The sequence below is a fragment of the Mya arenaria genome, chromosome 6, assembly GCF_026914265.1.
Source record: "Mya arenaria isolate MELC-2E11 chromosome 6, ASM2691426v1".
NCBI classification, from domain to species: domain Eukaryota; kingdom Metazoa; phylum Mollusca; class Bivalvia; order Myida; family Myidae; genus Mya; species Mya arenaria.
Genome location: NC_069127.1, coordinates 71,564,662 through 71,586,639, shown reverse-complemented (window position 1 = coordinate 71,586,639; position 21,978 = coordinate 71,564,662). Strand labels below are relative to the sequence as shown.

The 21,978-nt window shown below is 37.2% G+C and overlaps 1 protein-coding gene across 1 annotated transcript; it reads right to left on the bottom strand.

The window, feature by feature from the left end:
• Positions 1-1,511: 1,511 nt before the first annotated feature.
• Positions 1,512-6,635, bottom strand: LOC128238017 (uncharacterized). The gene is made up of 2 exons (XM_052953585.1): positions 6,159-6,635; positions 1,512-1,703 (listed from the first exon to the last, which is right to left on the bottom strand). Exons 1-2 carry the CDS (start codon positions 6,633-6,635, stop codon positions 1,512-1,514), a joined length of 669 nt encoding a protein of 222 aa, XP_052809545.1.
• Between the last annotated feature and the right edge of the window lie 15,343 nt (positions 6,636-21,978).

Here is a 21,978-nt window from a genome sequence, read left to right as displayed (position 1 = left end):
GTATGTATGACATGACATTTGAAACACTCCTCGTATGTATGACATGACATATGAAACACTCTTGTATGTATGACAGTTCAAATGAAATACATCTCGTATGTAAGACATGACATCTGAAACACCCCTTGTTAGTATGACATGGCATATGAAACACTCCTCGTATGTATGACATTACATATGAGACACTCTCGTATGTATGACATTTCAAATGAAACACTCATCGTATGTATGACATGACATATGAAACACTCATCGTATGTATGACATGACATATGAAACACTCCTCGTATTTATGACATAACATATGAAACTCTCATCGTATGTATGACATGACATATGAAACACTCCTCGTTTGTATGACATGACATATGAAACACTCATCGTATGTATGACATGACATATGAAAACTCCTCGTATGTATGACATGACATATGAAACACTCCTCGTATTTATGACATGACATATGAAACACTCCTCGTATGTATGACATGACATATGAAACATTCCTCGTATTTATGACATTACATATGAAACACTCATCGTATGTATGATATGACATATGAAACACCCCTCGTATGTATGACATGACATATGAAACACTCATCGTATGTATGACATGACATATGAAACACCCCTCGTATGTATGACATGACAATTGAAACACTCCTCGTATGTATGATATGATATCTGAAACACTCGTCGTATGTATGACATGACATATGAAACACCCCTCGTATGTAGGACATGACATATGAAACACGCATCGTATGTATGACATGATATATGAAACACGCATCGTATAAATGACATGACATATGAAACACTCATCGTATGTATGACATGACATATGAAACACTCCTCGTATGTATGACATGACATCTGAAACACTCCTCGTATGTATGACATGACATATGAAACACTCATCGTATGTATGACATGGCATATGAAACACTCCTCGTATGAATGACATGGCATATGAAACACTCCTAGTATATATGACATGATATATGAAACACTCATCGTATGTATTACATGGTATATGAAACACTCCTGGTATGTATGACATGAGATATGAAACACTCCTCGTATGAATGACATTACATATGAAACACCCCTCGTATGTATGACATGACATATGAAGCACCCTTCGTATGTATGGCATTACAAATGAAACACCCCTCGTATGTATGACATGACATATGAAGCACCCTTCGTATGTATGACATGACAATTGAAACAACCCTCGAATGTATGACATTAGATATGAAACACTCCTCGTATGTATGATATTACATATGAAACACTCCTCGTATGTATGACATGACATATGAAACACCCTCGTATGAATAAAATGACATATGAAACACTTCTCGTAGATATAACTAAACAGATGGAACATATTTCGTTTATTTAGATAAGCTAATGAAACCGAAGCACCATGAAATAAATGCCAAGTAATGGTTTAATAACCCGATTATAACAACACGATTCTATCCAGTACTTGTCACAGTTCAAGCCTTGAGTGTATCTTCTCCCATACAGCAGCTGTTACACAGCATCTCTACAATGCGTTTCCGGGAGGTCTTGCGAACAAGGATGTAGACAATAGGGTCAATGGTGTAGATGAAGCCTCCGAGTAGGTGGATGTAGCCAGTGATACTCGGGTCAATCCTCACATTGAACTGCTGCATCAGCATCAGTGTCTGAAATTTTGGAATTGTGTGAGGGTAAATGCTTCAATACAACATAAAAATGGTCAATATTAATGTTCACAGGAAACCTGGTGCCGCTCCAATAAAGATCTTAGTCAATTGGAGTCGTAGGTTGAAATGATCTTAGTGTCAAGGTTTTAATATTTTGCTACATGTTTGAGTGGAAGATACTAATAACCCGATTTTTTAAATGTGTCCTTGCTCGTACTTTTATGAACAAATGCCAAACAGACACTGGCAGTGATAACTATTTTAAACTGATTTTTTTAAAGTCAGCTATAAAATAATTAAATTTGAAATCGTTTGGGGGGTTTTAAATTGCGTGTCAACGCCGGCATTAAAAACGTGTAAAACAGCCCTTGTTCGGGCTCAGCCGTATTCATTTTTCAAGGATCAAAATAATAATAACAATATAAAAATAACATGGATAAGCCCGGTGGTGGAAGAATATTAAAAAACAAAGACAAAAAACAACAACATAATGCACTTTCAGTTTTCCATAATACATTTGCTTCCTCAATGGATGTTTAGACGTCGTATTCTTCTTTAACAACTTCTAATTGTTATGACACATTTAGATAATGTTAGGACATGAGAATGAGCAAAATCCTTACATTCCACTCATGTTTTGTAAGATGGACAATAAATGAAGACATGTAACGTTGGGGCGGGGCGCGCCTCGTGAGATTTGGGGTGTAGTTGAATAATAATATTAAGAGTTATACACAGATCATTAATTCCCATCCACAATGTTTTCCTAGTATCCTTATATCCTGATATACTAGTCACATGACAGAAAGTCTTTCATACCTGCCAACTCTTCAAAGTATAAATGATTAAAAAATGGATCTATGCTAAGAATCCAATGACGTCAAAATGTCCTTTTTTAATACCTAGTTTGTACCATTTTCTTATAATGTCTTATTTTCTACATACACTAATAATATAATATATTTTGGTTAGTTTGCACATTGAGGCAATTTTATTGGTCGACAATTAAATTAGGATAAAATATTGACCAATCATTCAAATTTTGACAAACTTTAACCAAAGAATCAACCGGTCTTATACAATAAGCTGAATCTTGCATGTTGCGGTAAGGTGATGTCAATTCCTTTTCCTCAAAGTAAGGCAGATAAGCTTGTATCAATATCGTATCAATTTATCCCAAAAGTAGGGGAAATAAAGTAATTGCTACTGGCTGTTGGCTTTTTCAGACATGTGCCTGGTTAATGAGAATATAAAACAATGTACTCTTACGGTAACAACAGCTTCATTATCACATACAGTGCGATTGCTTTGTGAATGGAATTTGCAAATGAACTTAGGCAAATACTCAGTGAATTGATAATCAAATGATATTATACCGTATTTAGGCATGATAGTGTGGTGCATATAAAACATAAGCATAAAAAGGTATACAATCTATCAAATAGATTGATGACCCCCATCAGAAGGGTGTGGTTACTGTTATACATAAGTGGTATTGGCCTGTAACTGACATGACGTGCGTGCTTCCGAATGCATGTTTCTAATTTGCATTTTAGAGTTTAAAAGCGCCGTAATTGCAATTTGTACTAGTTAGGACTTATATAGCGCAGTGGAGCCATGGATCTCTAATTCAATTGATTAAGATTTAAATACGTATAATAAATTGCTATCCCATAATGAAACATACGGTGGGTTAGGAGTGACATACGCGTTAAGTTCGATCTCGTTTCAAGGACTAAGTAACTTGTTAAAACGACTTAGTATCTCGCTAAAAGTCTTACGTATCTCGTGATTACGACTGGAATCTCGTTAAAATGACCAAGTATCTCGTGTAACGTTATCAAGTTTCTCGTGAATACGACTGGAAACTCGTTAAAATGACCCAGTATCTCGTGTAACGTTATCAAGTTTCTCGTGAATACGACTGGAAAATCGTTAAAATGACCAAGCATCTCGTGTAACGTTATCAAGTTTCTCGTGAATACGACTGGAAAATCGTTAAAATGACCAAGCATCTCGTGTAACGTTATCAAGTATCTCGTGAATACGACTGGAAACTCGTTAAAATGACCAAGTATCTCGTGTAACGTTATCAAGTATCTCGTGAATACAACTAGAAACTCGTTAAAATGACCAAGCATCTCGTGTAACGTTATCAAGTTTCTGGTGAATACGACTGGAAACTCGTTAAAATGACCAAGCATCTCGTGTAACGTTATCAAGTTTCTCGTGAATACGACTGGAAACTCGTTAAAATGACCAAGTATCTCGTGTAACGTTATCAAGTTTCTCGTGAATACGACTGGAAACTCGTTAAAATGACCAAGCATCTCGTGTAACGTTATCAAGTATCTCGTGTAACGTTATCAAGTTTCTCGTGAATACGACTGGAAACTCGTTAAAACGACCAAGTATCTCGTGTAACGTTATCAAGTTTCTCGTGTAACGTTATCAAGTTTCTCGTGAACTAGATTTGGTAACTCGTTGAAAGTACTCAATACATTTAGAGACATTTAAGTCGCTTTAACGAGATACCTAGTGGTTTCGGCGAGATACCTGAGTTACTGGCCAATATTTACACCTCAGCTTCCTTTCCTCAAATGAACTGCCTTTCGGCAATTGCGTTTCTCAATCGATGAACGCAACATCTTCGGATATTTTCGGATCGCAATTCATCGCATAACAATATACATGAAAACTATTGATCTTGTTATTGTTTGTATTGTGTCAGCAAGTACCGTAAAATATAACTCAACATTATAGAAAGTGTTAATTTATCATAGTTTAAATGTATTTTTGCCATAAGTGTTTCAAGTTTACGTTTAAAAGTTATTTGAAGTGGTCGATCTTTCACCGCGTTATTGTTACATCATTTGAAAAAAAATGTTTCCGGTTACAGTTGGGTCGTTCTATTTACAGAATTGGTAAGAAAAGATTACTTAAGTGAAATGAAGTATTTTTTAACAATTATTGAATGAAATAATGAACAATTTGTGTAAATATAATTAATATTAACGCAATTTGGCTGGTTAAAGTACGCGTGGCACACATTTTGACCAGCCCAATTGCGTTCATACCCCAAATAATGACATTAACCCCGCAATAAGTTCTTAAATAAGTAACTAAGTCGTTTTACCAAGATTTGTAAATCGTTTTAGGCCACACCAAATTGATCTTTTGTTCCTCAACCTATGCAATTATTAGAGCAAGCAAGCGAAAAGAATACAATTTTTTTTCATTTTTCAGATTTTTTTTTAATTAATGATTATCCAATGTGAATGCCATTTTACCAATTTTAACTCAATTTTACACTTAAACTCTATTGGAAAATGGAAAAATACTCCGATACGTACTACGTACTCATCCGTTTTGCGTAAGCACGGAAATCGATAAACCCAATTTCTATTATAATTATAACATATTTTAAGTAATTATGATCATTCGTTATAAATAATAACTCTGGTTTTAGAAAAGGCTTATCTAACGGAAGCTATTTAACATCATTTGAAACTGTATTTAGACATTTACCATAGTTCTGATTAATATTTAAAAAAATGAATGGTTAGCATGTTTTTACACCGGCAAAAAAGCTTGGACAAGCGTTAACTTGTGCTTTATTATCATGGCAAACCTTTCACAACCTCAGTTAGAAAATTACAAAACATGTTTACCGGAAGCCGCCAGTTATTGGCATCGGTTACTTCCCTTAACAAAACACTGTAAAACTGCGTAGGAAAGTTATAAGAGAATAGATTGCAGCTTTCAAAAGTGCTTATCACCACCAAAAAAATCGGTTCGTGGTCAAAACATAGGTGTGATCGCACAAAAAATATATATATATATATTACATTTTCGAAAAAAATAAATGCGGTATGTCCGCGAAACGAAAACTCAATTAGGTGTGGCCTTTACAAGTTAAACTTATATTAATTATAAGTCATAAAAATAGTACTACAACCCATGCTTCTAGTAAAACTACAACTGCTATTACTAAAACCACTACTACTGCAACTACCAATACAATTATCAATACAAATACCGCTACCACTTCCAGAGAAGTACCAATGTAATACGCATTTAACAAATGGATGTACAACACATTCAGCATCAGCACATTCAAAACACAGAGAATGCCTATATACATGTAGTAATTATAGGAATTTAAATTGCATATTTTAACTTAAGTCTTAATAATCGCAAATATATTTGATTGTCGAAGGCGTTTTACAGTCTTTCTTTCTTCGCATATGAAAAACTAATTGTTTAAAAAACACACGATAAAAACCAAACTTTGCGACAGTATAAACCGTATTTACTGTCGCATATTAATGATGTGCAGAAAACCCATAAACAGACTGAGAATAACGATTTCAGGGTTTCACTGTTTCAAAAGATTATTTTAACTTTTAAAAAACTATTTAAAGCATCATGCATTAAGATAAACTCGTGCCTTACATTGTACGGCGTTCCGCAGACCAGATACACGGCCGCAAGGGCGCCCATTAGTTTGGCAAAGGTAACTTCATATGACGTCACTTTGGCTGCGGATGAGCCATCACTGGAGCCATCCGTCGTGGAGGTCAATGTGTCAGAGGTGGTTGTGATGCTCATAATGCGATTGTTAAGGCGAATCAGAGCCCGTATCACGAGCATGTTACACACGACTATTGTGAACATGCAGGCAAACCCGATACAGCCAAACATGACGCCGAAAACGCGCTCAACGGGAACGTTTCTGTATGATAGCGAACTGCAAACAACTCTCCCTCCACCCCGGACGGCCATGAAATCGCCGAGGCCAATCAACGGGAAACAGCAGAAGCATGCTATGGCCACCCCCGCGCATAGACAGCCAATTTTCCATGTGTTGACGTCGACATTACGTTTGTAGTAAAATGGCGTGCAGATGGCTAACACACGGTCAACGGCCATCATGCAGTTAAGGACACCGGATGAGATTTTGAAGAATATGTGGATAGACGTGAGGAAACCACAGAAAATGTACGTTACGTCCATATAGCGTGTCAAGAAATGTTTCAACGCAGAAAAGCAAACCGCCGTAAGATCACATACACACAGGACTAGCAGAAGTATAATCGCAGGAAACACGGCCTTTCTGATGTCCTTTATCATAAAATACAACGCTAAAGCGTTTGTAAAAATCCCCGGAATCCATATTAGAAAAATGGAGAAATAAAAGCTCCAACTGAAAGTTTGTGAACTGTTTATACTTGAAGATCTTCGGTTCGGTATTTCTGTTGTTGCGTTTTCAAACCATCCGACTGTATCCAAAGTTGCATTAATGTCCATTTTGTTACTAACCATTACGAACAGCAATCATTAGACGAATTATCCCTGGGCGAGTGTGCCTTTATATATGTCTACGAATCGAAAATCACAGCAGCGTCTTCGGTTTTCCATGGAAGCCAATAACGGACTTCTGTATAAATGTTCATGTTACTGATGTTTTTATTTAAATTTTACTTTAGTGATCTACCAAGAATAATTTATTAAATAGCTCAGCAGAACTCTAGTTCAGAAATGAACTAGGTTTGTATTTTGTTAAGGAAAACAAGCTAAAATGCTAACTAACAGCAAAAACAACAAAAAAACTTTTCATTATACTTTCTTTCTTAAGGCCCGGTCACACCGCAAAAACTTTGCTGGAGCGTTCCTGGAGCGGTGAAAAAAAATCATCACCGCTCGTTACCGTTCACCATAAGTTGGCCCCCGTTAAGGCAACGCCGTATACGCTCGGCCACCGCTTATGGTCCCTCCTACCGCTCCGAAAGTTTTGAGCTGCACAAAATATTGCGAGCGGTGAGGAGCGGGCACTTTTCCGCTCCGGCAAAGTTCACCACCGCTCCAACAACGCCCAGTCAAAGTTTGGCACCGCTAGACGCAAGTTCGTGGACGCTTGGGTCCGCTAGGCCAACGCAGAAATCTTGAACGCTGGACCACCGCTGCTTCGCCAGCTTTGCCCGGGCGGTGATTAAACGTTGCACAAACTTTGGTGGAGCGGTTGTAAGCGTTTTACGAGCGGACACGGGATTGCTGGAACGGTGTCGGGCGTTAAGGCAGCGATCCATTGCGGTGATGAACTTTGGTTTGGCGTTGGTATGGAGGTGTTGGAGCGGGACCAGAATTTGGCTATATATACGGGGAGAAATGGACCAGGAGTCCATTTGGAATCGAGCTGCCGTTGAGTGCAGACCTCATTCACATCGAATTTGCTCAAGGTTACAGTAAAACTGTACTACCATGGATGCTGAGAGACTTGCTATGATTGGTGCACTAGTCCTTTGCTGCTGCCTTTCCTTCTCCAGCCTTCCTCTTCTTTTGTCCACGTGGCATGATGAACTTCAACTATCGACTTCTATCAAAAATCTATCAGAACTTCTATCAAAGCGATCCGTTCAGCTCCGTAGTCAAAAGCGGTATGCCGCTAAACCAACTTTAAACCCCCGCCGAGCCAACGCCCGCATGCGCAGAACGCCGCTCTATCAACGCTCGCGTCACCGCTAAACCAACGCTCGCTACCGTTAAGCCAACGCTATAGCAACGCCGGCTTCAGCGGTGCACCACTAAGGCAACGCCCGTGTTTTCGATTTTTTCCCCATTTTGTGCGCGGTGACAAGCGTTGTCGAAATTCGGTCCCCTCTCTCTACCGTTCAAGGAACGCTCCAACAAAGTTCGGGCGGTGTGACCGGGCCTTTAATTGCAAATACCCTACGTAGATGACAGCATTAAATTTAAGCGAATGAAAACAGTTTTAGAAAGTAAAGTATATTGGTAACATGGGTGAATACTAAATCTTTATACTTTTATGATCTTTTTTTTAAATTATTCAGCTGGCGGAAATGGATATAAACCTCCAGTTTCATGTTTTTCGTTGACAGTCAATATTTCATCGGCTATAAATCTGTCTATACAGAACGAGTTCTCTATATTGACTGTATATCGTTCACTTTTTCAGTTTTAATTTACACAAATAATCCATGTACATGGGCGGACCAAGGATTTGACGTAAGGAGGGGCGTCATTTATGCACCAGTCAATTGTAACCACGGCCCCCCAGGTCCGGGGGTATACCGGGGATAGCTGGGGAAATGGGCCGTGTTTTTTACCCTTCAGGTGGCCCCGCAGTGCCGGGTGTATGCGAGGGTTTTGTCTTCGCGCAAAATATAGCGGGGAATGGGCCTTACCGAGGGTCCCTGTGGTGCGCGGGCATTTGGCGGGGATTTTACCATCAGTTCGTCCCCGCAAGGCGGGGATTTTACTCGAGGTTGACTGGACCGAAAGTCAAAGTCCCCGCTATTCCCCGGACCGGGGGGGGGGGGGGGGCTGGTTACAATTGACTGGTGCATTACAGTTAGGTGTGGAATTCTCCAAAAATGTGTACATCAATCCTTGATTATATATCAATCTGGTATTTAAAAGACTATAAGTATCTATCATGTGTTTCCGGTACGGATAGAAAAATCCGACCCGAGGGCACGTGCCCTCTTACTCCCACATAGGATTTACCACAATTAATACTATTGTTAAATTATTCCAAAACCGATGAATAAATGTAGAAAACAATGGTTCTAATGAAGGATACCTATTTTAACTTGAAGAAAATGTGAATAAAACACAGTATTTCTACCATTTGAGATCCTAGTAGATCACAGTAAATCTTTAAGCATTCACCAATCATTTAATATTTTTGAGTTTTCAGCTATTAAATACACACTCAGTTACAATTTTGTTATCAGTACTAAATATTTTCCATAAATGAATTATCAAGTAAGTAGTTAAAGGGTTAACAGTCAAAGTATATGTTTGTTATACATGTGTATGCATTGATATTGAATAAATGTGTCACTTTGAACAGTTGCCATGGTAACTAGATTTTTCTTAGGAAACTGTTAATGTCTAAAACCCTTAGTATTTTCATTTTTCAATGTGATACTTTTTAGCATGACGGCTTTAGTCAATGAAATATTTCTGTTATATTTTATTCATTAGGTCATGCTTTGTATACAATTATATTTATAATTTAACCTTGAAAATTGCTGACAATCTTTTATACTTATATTAAAATATTCATAATTGCTAGATGGGTTTAAGTTCATCTTTTTTACAATTGTCAGGCAAATCAATGCAAGATATACATAATTCTCCTTTAAAACAAAAAGCGATGTTTCTAAGCATTTTTTTGTATTTTTATTGAATGGTTACCATGGCAACTAATTTTTTGTTTGCCTTTAATCTTCCTTTTTTATAATACTATTAATTGTAAAAATGCAAGAGTCAAGCAGTGAATGGAAAAATGTAAATGTTCTTTGACTTTTACCTTATTGCTAGCCCATTCTTCAAAATATACGGCATTTTTTAAATTTCAAAAAAATAGACGTATTTTTCATCATTTTTTTAACGTGAAATAATTTGCTTAAAACATTGTTTAAGCTCTGATAGTTAGGAATGTGTATTGAATTTATAGAAAATAAACAAAATGTGTTGTTTTACATTATTTATTTCATTAAAATTCCGAAGTTTTGAATTGGACCTATTTTGGCAGAAAAATTGATAAAAATGAAAATTAAAAGGGCCATAATTCTGGCAAAAAATGATAGATTTTAAAAAAATGTGCATATTTGAGTTTGTAACGACGTAATCTTTAAAACGATATATCACTTTACTATACCGCATGAAATTTATTTTTTACGTTGTTATTGCTACTTTAAGTCTTAAATAAAAATCATGCGAGTTAAAACAAAATCAGTTAACATGTGCAAAATGTGACGTTCCAACAAATTATAATAGTTTAAAGTTACGTCTAAAATCCCTGAGTAAAACGGGCCCCAGATTATATGTTCTCACTTTGATATTGACTGTCATGCGGTAAGACAAAAACAGGAAACAGTAGAAGAAAGAAGCGCATAGAAACTCGCCTAATTGTCGAGGGATGTTCCATGCGAGATATCAGCGGGTTAAGCAAATACAGAACATCAATGCTATATATTTAATACAGCGAACTGGACATTTAAGTTTAATCGCTTTCAAAGTTTTAGTAATAATTATAATTGATTGTAATTCAACCATTTCCCCCAAAAAATGTAAGGCGATTAAATATTTAAACACTATTTCTCAACTTCATCGTAACTGAATCATGTGTGTTTTATACATACTCGTACATATTTTTTTCTATTTAAATACAACAGAGTCAGTCCGATTTCAAGAAAATAATTGTACGGTTCTTGCGATAGCGATTCAAGCTCTCTATCAAGGCAAATACAGATATGTGCCCATACGTTATGTAGTTATCTCTTGAAATGTTCAGGTATATTAAGCAAGGAGTGAATACAGTCTACGTAGCCTTAATATATAAATTATACATAGCGTTCACTATCTAGGATATGTGCCCACATGCTATGATAGATAGTGTTCACGGTCTAGGATATGTGCCCACATGCTATGATAGATAGTGTTCACGGTCTAGGATGTGTGCCCACATGTTATGATACATTGTGTTCACGGTCTAGGATATGTGCCCACATGTTATGATACATAGTGTTCACAGTCTAGGATATGTGCCCACATGCTATGATAGATAGTGTTCACGGTCTAGGATATGTGCCCACATGCTATGATAGATAGTGTTCACGGTCTAGGATATGTGCCCACATGCTATGATAGATAGTGTTCACGGTCTAGGATATGTGCCCACATGCTATGATAGATAGTGTTCACGGTCTAGGATGTGTGCCCACATGTTATGATGTTATGATACATAGTGTTCACGGTCTAGGATATGTGCCCACATGCTATGATATATAGTGTTCACAGTCTAGGATATGTGCCCACATGTTATGATATATAGTGTTCACAGTCTAGGATATGTGCCCACATGCTATGATAGATAGTGTTCACAGTCTAGGATATGTGCCCACATGCTATGATAGATAGTGTTCACGGTCTAGGATATGTGCCCACATGCTATGATAGATAGTGTTCACAGTCTAGGATATGTGCCCACATGCTATGATAGATAGTGTTCACGGTCTAGGATATGTGCCCACATGCTATGATAGATAGTGTTCACGGTCTAGGATATGTGCCCACATGCTATGATAGATAGTGTTCACGGTCTAGGATGTGTGCCCACATGTTATGATGTTATGATACATAGTGTTCACGGTCTAGGATATGTGCCCACATGTTATGATAGATAGTGTTCACGGTCTAGGATGTGTGCCCACATGTTATGATGTTATGATATATAGTGTTCACAGTCTAGGATATGTGCCCACATGCTATGATAGATAGTGTTCACGGTCTAGGATGTGTGCCCACATGTTATGATACATAGTGTTCACGGTCTAGGATATGTGCCCACATGTTATGATACATAGTGTTCACGGTCTAGGATATGTGCCCACATGCTATGATAGATAGTGTTCACGGTCTAGGATATGTGCCCACCTGTTATGATACATAGTGTTCACGGTCTAGGATATGTGCCCACCTGTTATGATATATAGTGTTCACAGTCTAGGATATGTGCCCACATGTTATGATAGATAGTGTTCACGGTCTAGGATATGTGCCCACATGCTATGATAGATAGTGTTCACGGTCTAGGATATGTGCCCACCTGTTATGATACATTGTGTTCACGGTCTAGGATATGTGCCCACATGTTATGATACATAGTGTTCACGGTCTAGGATATGTGCCCACATGTTATGATACATAGTGTTCACGGTCTAGGATATGTGCCCACATGCTATGATAGATAGTGTTCACGGTCTAGGATATGTGCCCACCTGCTATGATACATTGTGTTCACGGTCTAGGATATGTGCCCACCTGTTATGATACATTGTGTTCACGGTCTAGGATATGTGCCCACCTGTTATGATACATTGTGTTCACGGTCTAGGATGTGTGCCAACATGTTATGATACATAGTGTTCACAGTCTAGGATATGTGCCCACCTGTTATGATACATTGTGTTCACGGTCTAGGATATGTGCCCACCTGTTATGATACATAGTGTTCACGGTCTAGGATATGTGCCCACCTGTTATGATACATTGTGTTCACGGTCTAGGATATGTGCCCACCTGTTATGATACATAGTGTTCACGGTCTAGGATATGTGCCCACCTGTTATGATACATAGTGTTCACAGTCTAGGATATGTGCCCACATGCTATGATAGATAGTGTTCACGGTCTAGGATATGTGCCCACATGCTATGATGTTATGATACATTGTGTTCACGGTCTAGGATATGTGCCCACATGCTATGATAGATAGTGTTCACGGTCTAGGATATGTGCCCACATGCTATGATAGATAGTGTTCACGGTCTAGGATATGTGCCCACATGCTATGATAGATAGTGTTCACGGTCTAGGATATGTGCCCACATGCTATGATAGATAGTGTTCACGGTCTAGGATATGTGCCCACATGCTATGATGTTATGATACATAGTGTTCACGGTCTAGGATATGTGCCCACATGCTATGATAGATAGTGTTCACGGTCTAGGATATGTGCCCACATGCTATGATAGATAGTGTTCACGGTCTAGGATATGTGCCCACATGCTATGATAGATAGTGTTCACGGTCTAGGATATGTGCCCACATGCTATGATAGATAGTGTTCACGGTCTAGGATGTGTGCCCACATGTTATGATACATTGTGTTCACGGTCTAGGATATGTGCCCACATGTTATGATTCATAGTGTTCACAGTCTAGGATATGTGCCCACATGCTATGATAGATAGTGTTCACGGTCTAGGATATGTGCCCACATGCTATGATAGATAGTGTTCACGGTCTAGGATATGTGCCCACATGCTATGATAGATAGTGTTCACGGTCTAGGATGTGTGCCCACATGTTATGATGTTATGATACATAGTGTTCACGGTCTAGGATATGTGCCCACATGTTATGATATATAGTGTTCACAGTCTAGGATATGTGCCCACATGCTATGATAGATAGTGTTCACAGTCTAGGATATGTGCCCACATGCTATGATAGATAGTGTTCACGGTCTAGGATGTGTGCCCACATGTTATGATACATAGTGTTCACGGTCTAGGATATGTGCCCACATGCTATGATATATAGTGTTCACGGTCAACGATATGTGCGCACATGCTATGATATATAGTGTTCACGGTCTAGGATATGTGCGCTAATGCTATGATATATAGTGTTCACGGTCTAAGATATGTGGCACATGTTATGATATATAGTGTTCACAGTCTAGGATATGTGCCCACATGTTATGATATATAGTGTTCACAGTCTAGGATATGTGCCCACATGTTATGATATATAGTGTTCACAGTCTAGGATATGTGCCCACATGCTATGATAGATAGTGTTCACGGTCTAGGATATGTGCCCACATGCTATGATAGATAGTGTTCACGGTCTAGGATATGTGCCCACATGTTATGATACATAGTGTTCACGGTCTAGGATGTGTGCCAACATGTTATGATACATAGTGTTCACGGTCTAGGATATGTGCCCACATGCTATGATAGATAGTGTTCACGGTCTAGGATGTGTGCCAACATGTTATGATACATAGTGTTCACGGTCTAGGATATGTGCCCACATGCTATGATATATAGTGTTCACGGTCAACGATATGTGCGCACATGCTATGATATATAGTGTTCACGGTCTAGGATATGTGCGCTAATGCTATGATATATAGTGTTCACGGTCTAAGATATGTGGCACATGTTATGATATATAGTGTTCACAGTCTAGGATATGTGCCCACATGTTATGATATATAGTGTTCACAGTCTAGGATATGTGCCCACATGTTATGATATATAGTGTTCACAGTCTAGGATATGTGCCCACATGCTATGATAGATAGTGTTCACGGTCTAGGATATGTGCCCACATGCTATGATAGATAGTGTTCACGGTCTAGGATATGTGTCCACATGTTATGATATATAGTGTTCACAGTCTAGGATATGTGCCCACATGTTATGATATATAGTGTTCACAGTCTAGGATATGTGCCCACATGCTATGATAGATAGTGTTCACGGTCTAGGATGTGTGCCCACATGCTATGATAGATAGTGTTCACGGTCTAGGATATGTGCCAACATGTTATGATACATAGTGTTCACGGTCTAGGATATGTGCCCACATGCTATGATATATAGTGTTCACGGTCAACGATATGTGCGCACATGCTATGATATATAGTGTTCACGGTCTAGGATATGTGCGCTAATGCTATGATATATAGTGTTCACGGTCTAAGATATGTGGCACATGTTATGATATATAGTGTTCACAGTCTAGGATATGTGCCCACATGTTATGATATATAGTGTTCACAGTCTAGGATATGTGCCCACATGTTATGATATATAGTGTTCACTGTCTAGGATATATGGCACATGTTATGATATATAGTGTTCACAGTCTAGGATATGTGCCCACATGTTATGATATATAGTGTTCACAGTCTAGGATATGTGGCACATGTTATGATATATAGTGTTCACTGTCTAGGATATGTGTCACGACAGCTCCCAACATTTACCAATGGCGATATTTTGCTAGTTGTGTAAGGGTTGTTGTCTTGTGGCGTTTTGTGTTGTTTGTTTGGTGTGTGTTTCGCCTTTAAACAGCAACTTCGTTAAACTTCGGGCAACTGGGTTTGTCCCTATATTTCCGACTGCTGTATTAGTATTAATTACGTTATATGTTTGCAGGCGGCTTTTGTATTAGTATTAATTACTTTGTACGTCTGCAGGCGTCTTTTGTATGAATGAACTTAGCCTTAGGGTTGTTTGTTATCTATGGAAAGGTAATGTATTTTTTATAAGATTTCAGTACGTCATGTACAAAACAAGGGCGTTTTATAAAAAAAATAGTTACACTTTAATTGTTGATCATCCCTTGTTAAGAAGAAAGTGGTGATCAGCATCCAAGACAACCCATTAGTTTTTACATAAAAAAGCTTTTATTTTAGGTTTAATATGTCTTCAAATTGAAACCGGGGTTCATTAGAAGGTTGTTTTGACATATTGCAAAATTATAAGACTAGCAACCAGAAGATTCCGGATTAATGCCATCAGAAAACACTTTTTATTACAATCAGTAAGTATAATTATGGGAGTGTTGACATTGAATTTATTGACTATAATGAAGCAGGCGGAATGCGTTGTTAATCAGGCAGAAAACGTAATGAGAAAGATTGCTCGCGTGATCTAGTTTCTAGTTCCTTGTTATGTACAGAAACATATGGGGGGTTTTTAAATCCAATATGTTAAGGTCTTTGACATTGAAAAAGTCATTTCCTTGTAAAATTTATTGATATGTTATTAATTAATTAATATGTGAAATATTAAACATCATAACGTTTATGCTATTGCATTAGTCGAAAACAGAGAGTTCCGTATAAAGAAATACAACCTTAATTACATCTCAAGAAATAACTTAAATAATTAGTTATACATTCGACCAGATAGCGAGTTCCTTCGGCACCGAAAACTGCATTTTAACAGCGCTGTTTATTCCTGATAGTAAGGCTCGTTTCCAATGGTTTCCACGTAATTTTTTTTTAAAATATGGATTTTCCTAAATTTTATATGGTTTCATCTATAATTGCCTGAAATAATTATACGTGAATAAATAATCAATAAGTGATCCCATAATAAATATGTGCGCTCATAATTGATAAGCTCAACCATGAATATTTGACAAGTCAAGTCTTATTTGATCTGTACGTATAATACATCCATATAAATGGTTTGACTATAGGTGGGCGGATTTAATGGATTTAGGGCATTATTTGTACTATTTGAGAAAATACACTATCTTATAAGCTCTGAAACAAAAACTAAAACAAGAAATGAGTAAAGATTGACAAAATATGTAATTTGAATGAGTGCTAAATCATCTGAATCTTGAATGTATAAATCGCTTACCTATCCCAAAACCACTGCATAATAAGTTAGAGTACTGTTTTGTCTTCTGTACAGTTAAGTCGGTAGACCTAAAAGTTTAGAACACCAAAAATGAGTGCTAACTCTTCTTTATTATTGAGCGCCAAATGTCTCTATACTAGCGAGGGTTAGCTTCTTATTTTGGATACACTTGCGAACTGATGTACACGCAAAAATACGGCGGCTGGTAGCTCGGGTTAATAAACGAGAGTTAAACGAAATGTGAAAATTCCATTGGAACTAAGAGGTGGTGAAAAAAGGGGGTTGGAATATGTCACAACACATACTACACGTGTGAGGAATGCGTTCGAATATGTAAAATCGAATCGCTATTGTGCGCAATTATTCTTGTTATAATCACGTTTACTTGCAAAAGAAGTTGTTTAACCTTTTATATAGACATGCTATCTTATATTGTTAAGGTTAATCTTCCAAATCATAAGGTCATACCAATTTGATTTCGCTTAAAGCTGCAAGTTCCAATGTAAAAAGTCAGTTAAAAAACCTACCCACCCGGCACTTGAAACTCAATTGTAAGGCAACACGCGTGTAACTGAACTTACAATGAAATCATATACATTTGTAGGTCTATAACTGACAAGGACGTTTCTTTTCCAATAAACATTTCATAGTAAACATTTCCCAGTAAACACAACCAAATAAAAACGCTTCCCAGTAAACACTTGCCAAAATACTTCCCAGTAAACTCCTCTTTCCTGGAGCCAGTCTTTCCACTTTTCTAACCTCTAACATTCCCAAGTGGGGATGACGCTGAACATCACGTGTTTGGTATGACCTTAAATAAGACGATGCAAGGAAGTTAACTGTATACAAGTTTATCTTAATCCTGTAGACATGATGGTAGGAAACCGAAACATGTACGTCATTGCATATCTTTAGAAGTACGTATATCCGTCATTCACAAAAAACAACCAAAGTATATTTCTTAAAACCAAAATTAAAAAGTCAGACTATAAGATATCCAAGAGTTCATACCTGCCATTTTTGTTTAGCACACCTTATTCAATTTCCATATGGTTTTATTTTGCATTGCCTTACACATCAATGATCCCCATATGTAATGCATTTATCGTTAAATGAAATAAATAGTTTCGAAGAATAATTGGCCTATGCATATTGCCCGTATGCAATGATCTAGAGTTTCAATATAAGTAACATTGACCAGTGTGCGAGAATGAAGGAGAGACAAAAATATTAAGGTCCATTCTTATTTTAAAGGCAAAAATCTCTGAGGTTTTGTAATGAATATTACTTAAAATAAACTAATTATTCACTCCATTTTTCGAAATAATTCATGTTAAATGCAATATATGGACTGCTGGCAAAGTTTGAAGGCAGATTGTCATTATTAGCAAAATGATCAAACGTAATCAATATTTGTATAGAAAGTATGCCAATCTCTTTCACTGTTGTTAAGTAATGTGAAATTATTACGTTAATAATGCGATTTTGCGTATTATAAGAAAAATATTGAACATTTATGTAGGATAAGATTAAACTTGCTTTAGTGCTTAGTGTAACGTTCCATTACATTATCTTTTTTAAAAGATCGGATAAGCGAGTTCGCAGACGACGCCTGACAATATGTCCCGCTTGTGTCTGCAAAGATCAGGCTACGCCTACGACAATCAAATATGGTAGCAATGTTAAACGGTGAATCTGGCGCAAATATACACATGCTATTGTGAATGTCGAATACTACATATAAACAAACCATGAAGTGATAATCACAAACATAATACATAAAATATTGCTGTACTTCTGTTCATTAAACGGGTCGTCTTCTTTCTCCCTATATGGAACTTCCGGTTTGTTCATAAAGGTGAAGCTGCAACTCACTCCTGGGCATCCGCTCTGATATCATGGTTCTGTTTAATCCCTGTACGGAACTTCCGGTGTGGTATCACGGATGGGGCTGCATCTGACCGGAGCTTCTGGTCCGGATATGCGATGTAATTATACGAAGCTTGGGGTCTGGTATCACGGTCAGTTTCTCTGCTTAATGCCAGTCTTATCACGTGGTCTCTGCTTGATAACTGTGCACTGTAAGACTTTATTTTTCCCAGATCATATTCTTCCCACCTGGGAAAAATTGGATCCTATTCTTCACAGCTGGGAAAAATAAGATCTCATTTGTCACACATTTCGAACATATACCTCACAGCTCTTGGGAAATTTGTGATCGAAGCCTGTTTTTTATGTACCATAAAATCACATTCTTCAGTCACATTTGTCACAGACTGCTTTTTCCAGTATTGCAGACATATTTTGTTGATAAACATGTATGCGTATATATTCTAGTCATCAGGAATCGTTGATTATGTTGCTGTCGTTTCTGTTGTTGTTGTTGTTGTTGTTGCTGTTAGTTGGCTGCAGTTGTAGGCGCAGTGGCGGTTGTTGTAAAGGTAGTTGTTGTTTTTGTTGTTGTTTTTTATGTTGTTGCTGTACGGGTATTCGTGGTATAAGTAGGAATATTATTGGTTCTGGTTGGCACCGTATTATTTGGTATATGCCTAGTAAAGGTAGATGGCATTGTGTTTGTTGACGTGAGTTGTGTTGGCAAAGACAGATGTACTGGAAAAAGTATTTTCAACGCTTTCAACGGCTAAATTTTGGACTAGCAGTGAATACCGCAGTGCTAGAGAGCTTTGGTTTAAAGATAGTTCTGTTCCGAGCTTGCCTGATATGGTCGAGCATTTAGTGAAACAATTCACCCTCAGGGACACAATCTGACCAAGATAAATATAGAGAAAATTTTAAGAATTGGTGGTGGTGTTGTTGTTATTGTTGTTGTAAGAATATGTTTTATTGTTTTTGTATAAGGGGTAGTTTTAAGAATATGTGTTGTTGTTGTTGTTGTTGTTGTTGTTGTTGTTGTTGTTGTTGTTGTTGTTGTTGTTCTTCTTCTTCTTCTTCTTCTTCTTCTTCTTCTTCTTCTTCTTCTTCTTCTTCTTCTTCTTCTTCTTCTTCTTCTTCTTCATTCTTCTTCTTCTTCTTCTTCTTCTCCTCCTTCTTCATTCTTCTTCTTCTTCTCCTTCTTCTTCATTCTTTTTCTTCTTCTTCTTCTTCTTCTTTCATTTCTTCTTCTTTCACTTCTTCTTCTTTCACTTCTTCCTCTTTCACTTCTTCCTCTTTTTCTTCTTCTTCTTCTTCTTCTTATTCTTCTTCTTCTTCTTCTTCTTCTTCTTCTTCTTCTTCTTCTTCTTCTTCTTCTTACGTTTATCATGCTATCATTATTATTATTTTATTTTTATTATTTTATTTTTCTTTTTATTATTACATTTCAAATATCAAAACATCAATTTCATCGACAAAATCTGTGAAGAATATGATTCTCTTGCTTACCACCATTTTGGTCAATCAAATATGTCACAGTTTAAAACTGTGAAGAATAGGATCCTATTTTTCCCAGACCTGTGAAGAATATGATTTGGGAATAATAAGGTCCTACAATGCACAATATCGGGTCTGGTAGGATAACGTGTATGCCATTAACTCACTTGGTTAATACAAGGCTGGGTGCGCTGGATCATTATGCGCAACTTCCGTTCTGATGTCACGGGTTCTGCTGGATCACAACACGCAACGTCCGGTTTTTCCACCGTGTATTCTGATGATTTACAACGCCTACGGTCCGGACTGGTGTTTTGGATTCTCTTGGAAAATTGCACGCAACGTCCGGTCGAGAGTCGCGGTTGTTGATGGATCCCAACACAACATCACCTAAAATAGATTCAATAGTTTGGGTTGATGGCAGTTCATTTATCATTATTTGAAAACAATTCGAATAATATAAAAGAAATGAAGATAATTTATATTACATTTGCAATATTGTAGTTCAGTTATTAGTTTAAGAGTTTCGGAATGGTGCTGCACCCTGTCCTCTTTTGGTCGCACCCTTCTGCCCTCATGGTGACCAGCACAAAAACCCTTCTGCCTTTATACAATTAAATGCTTAATACTGTTAAATGTATTTTTTTCGAATATACACACAATTTCTAAGATTTTTTCCATCAAAATCATATTTTTTAAGTTCTTAAATGCCCGCTTCATGTACGACGCCCCCCCCCCCCAAAAAAAAAAATCAAAAAAAAATCATATCGTTCCTTTCTTGTTCTTTCAATTGATCAGAGGCCATATACCATTTTCAAGAGAGAATTGTACATCTTGACTAATGAAATAATGAGTATAAGGGTTTTACTACTGATAAGATAAAAAAACACCATTTTTCACTGCCGTCCCGGAATATTTTATTGTCTACAATGTCGTGCTAGGACTTTAAGTTTCAAGATTCAACGACTTTAAGAATCATAATACATTCATTCCCCGAAAAGTGGCCTAAATATAGTTTACAAATAGTTCGGATATTTGAATATTTACTGGGTCTAACATATAGCATTGATTGTGTTACTGCGGGTTATTGAACTTTTGACCTCATTACCTTCATTGGTTTGCCCAGACATGACCCATAGTCAACCTTGACCTATATATCATAGAGTAACATGATTTAACCACCACTTGTATCATCTGGATTGTAAACAAAAGTTGTTCAGCATTAGGATATCGAACCCTGTTATTTATTCAGGAGACGGTAACAATTATGAAACATGGCTTTGATAACTTTAACAGTCTTTGTCTGATTGTTAGTTTTTAGAACTTGCAGCATCATTGGTATTAGGTATTAGAAGATTTACTGGGTCCCTATAGGGCTCGATAAAATGTTACTGTTGTCACGTGTGACCTACATTTCAACTTAAAAATGCCCACCAAAATTGAACGTGTTTAATAAGATTCGCGAAATAAAGAAAGAAAAAAAAATAAAGTGTTGAACATAATAATTTCTTAATAAATAAACCAGTGAAAAACTCTAAATCGGAATGACTTAATATTGAATCGCACCCATTCTAAATAAGTTTTATATAGCATTAGTAGAGTGTCATAATGTAACAAGAGCTGTCGTAGGACAGCGCGCTCGACTACGCACCTTTGTCATAGAAATAAATACATTAATGAGGTCATATGTGCCTGCCAAAGCAATAAAAAAAGTTCAAATTAAACAGTAAATAAGAATTGCCGCGCTGTGACAAAACCAGATTTTCTATGATGTTTTAGTAACAGTGACATTGACCCAAGGGCCCAAAATGCAATCCAATCAAAGGTCTATATCAACTTTTCCTATATACCAAGTTTGGTCACACTATGTTAACCCTTACTTACGTTAATCAGTTCTAACCATTTTTCTATTT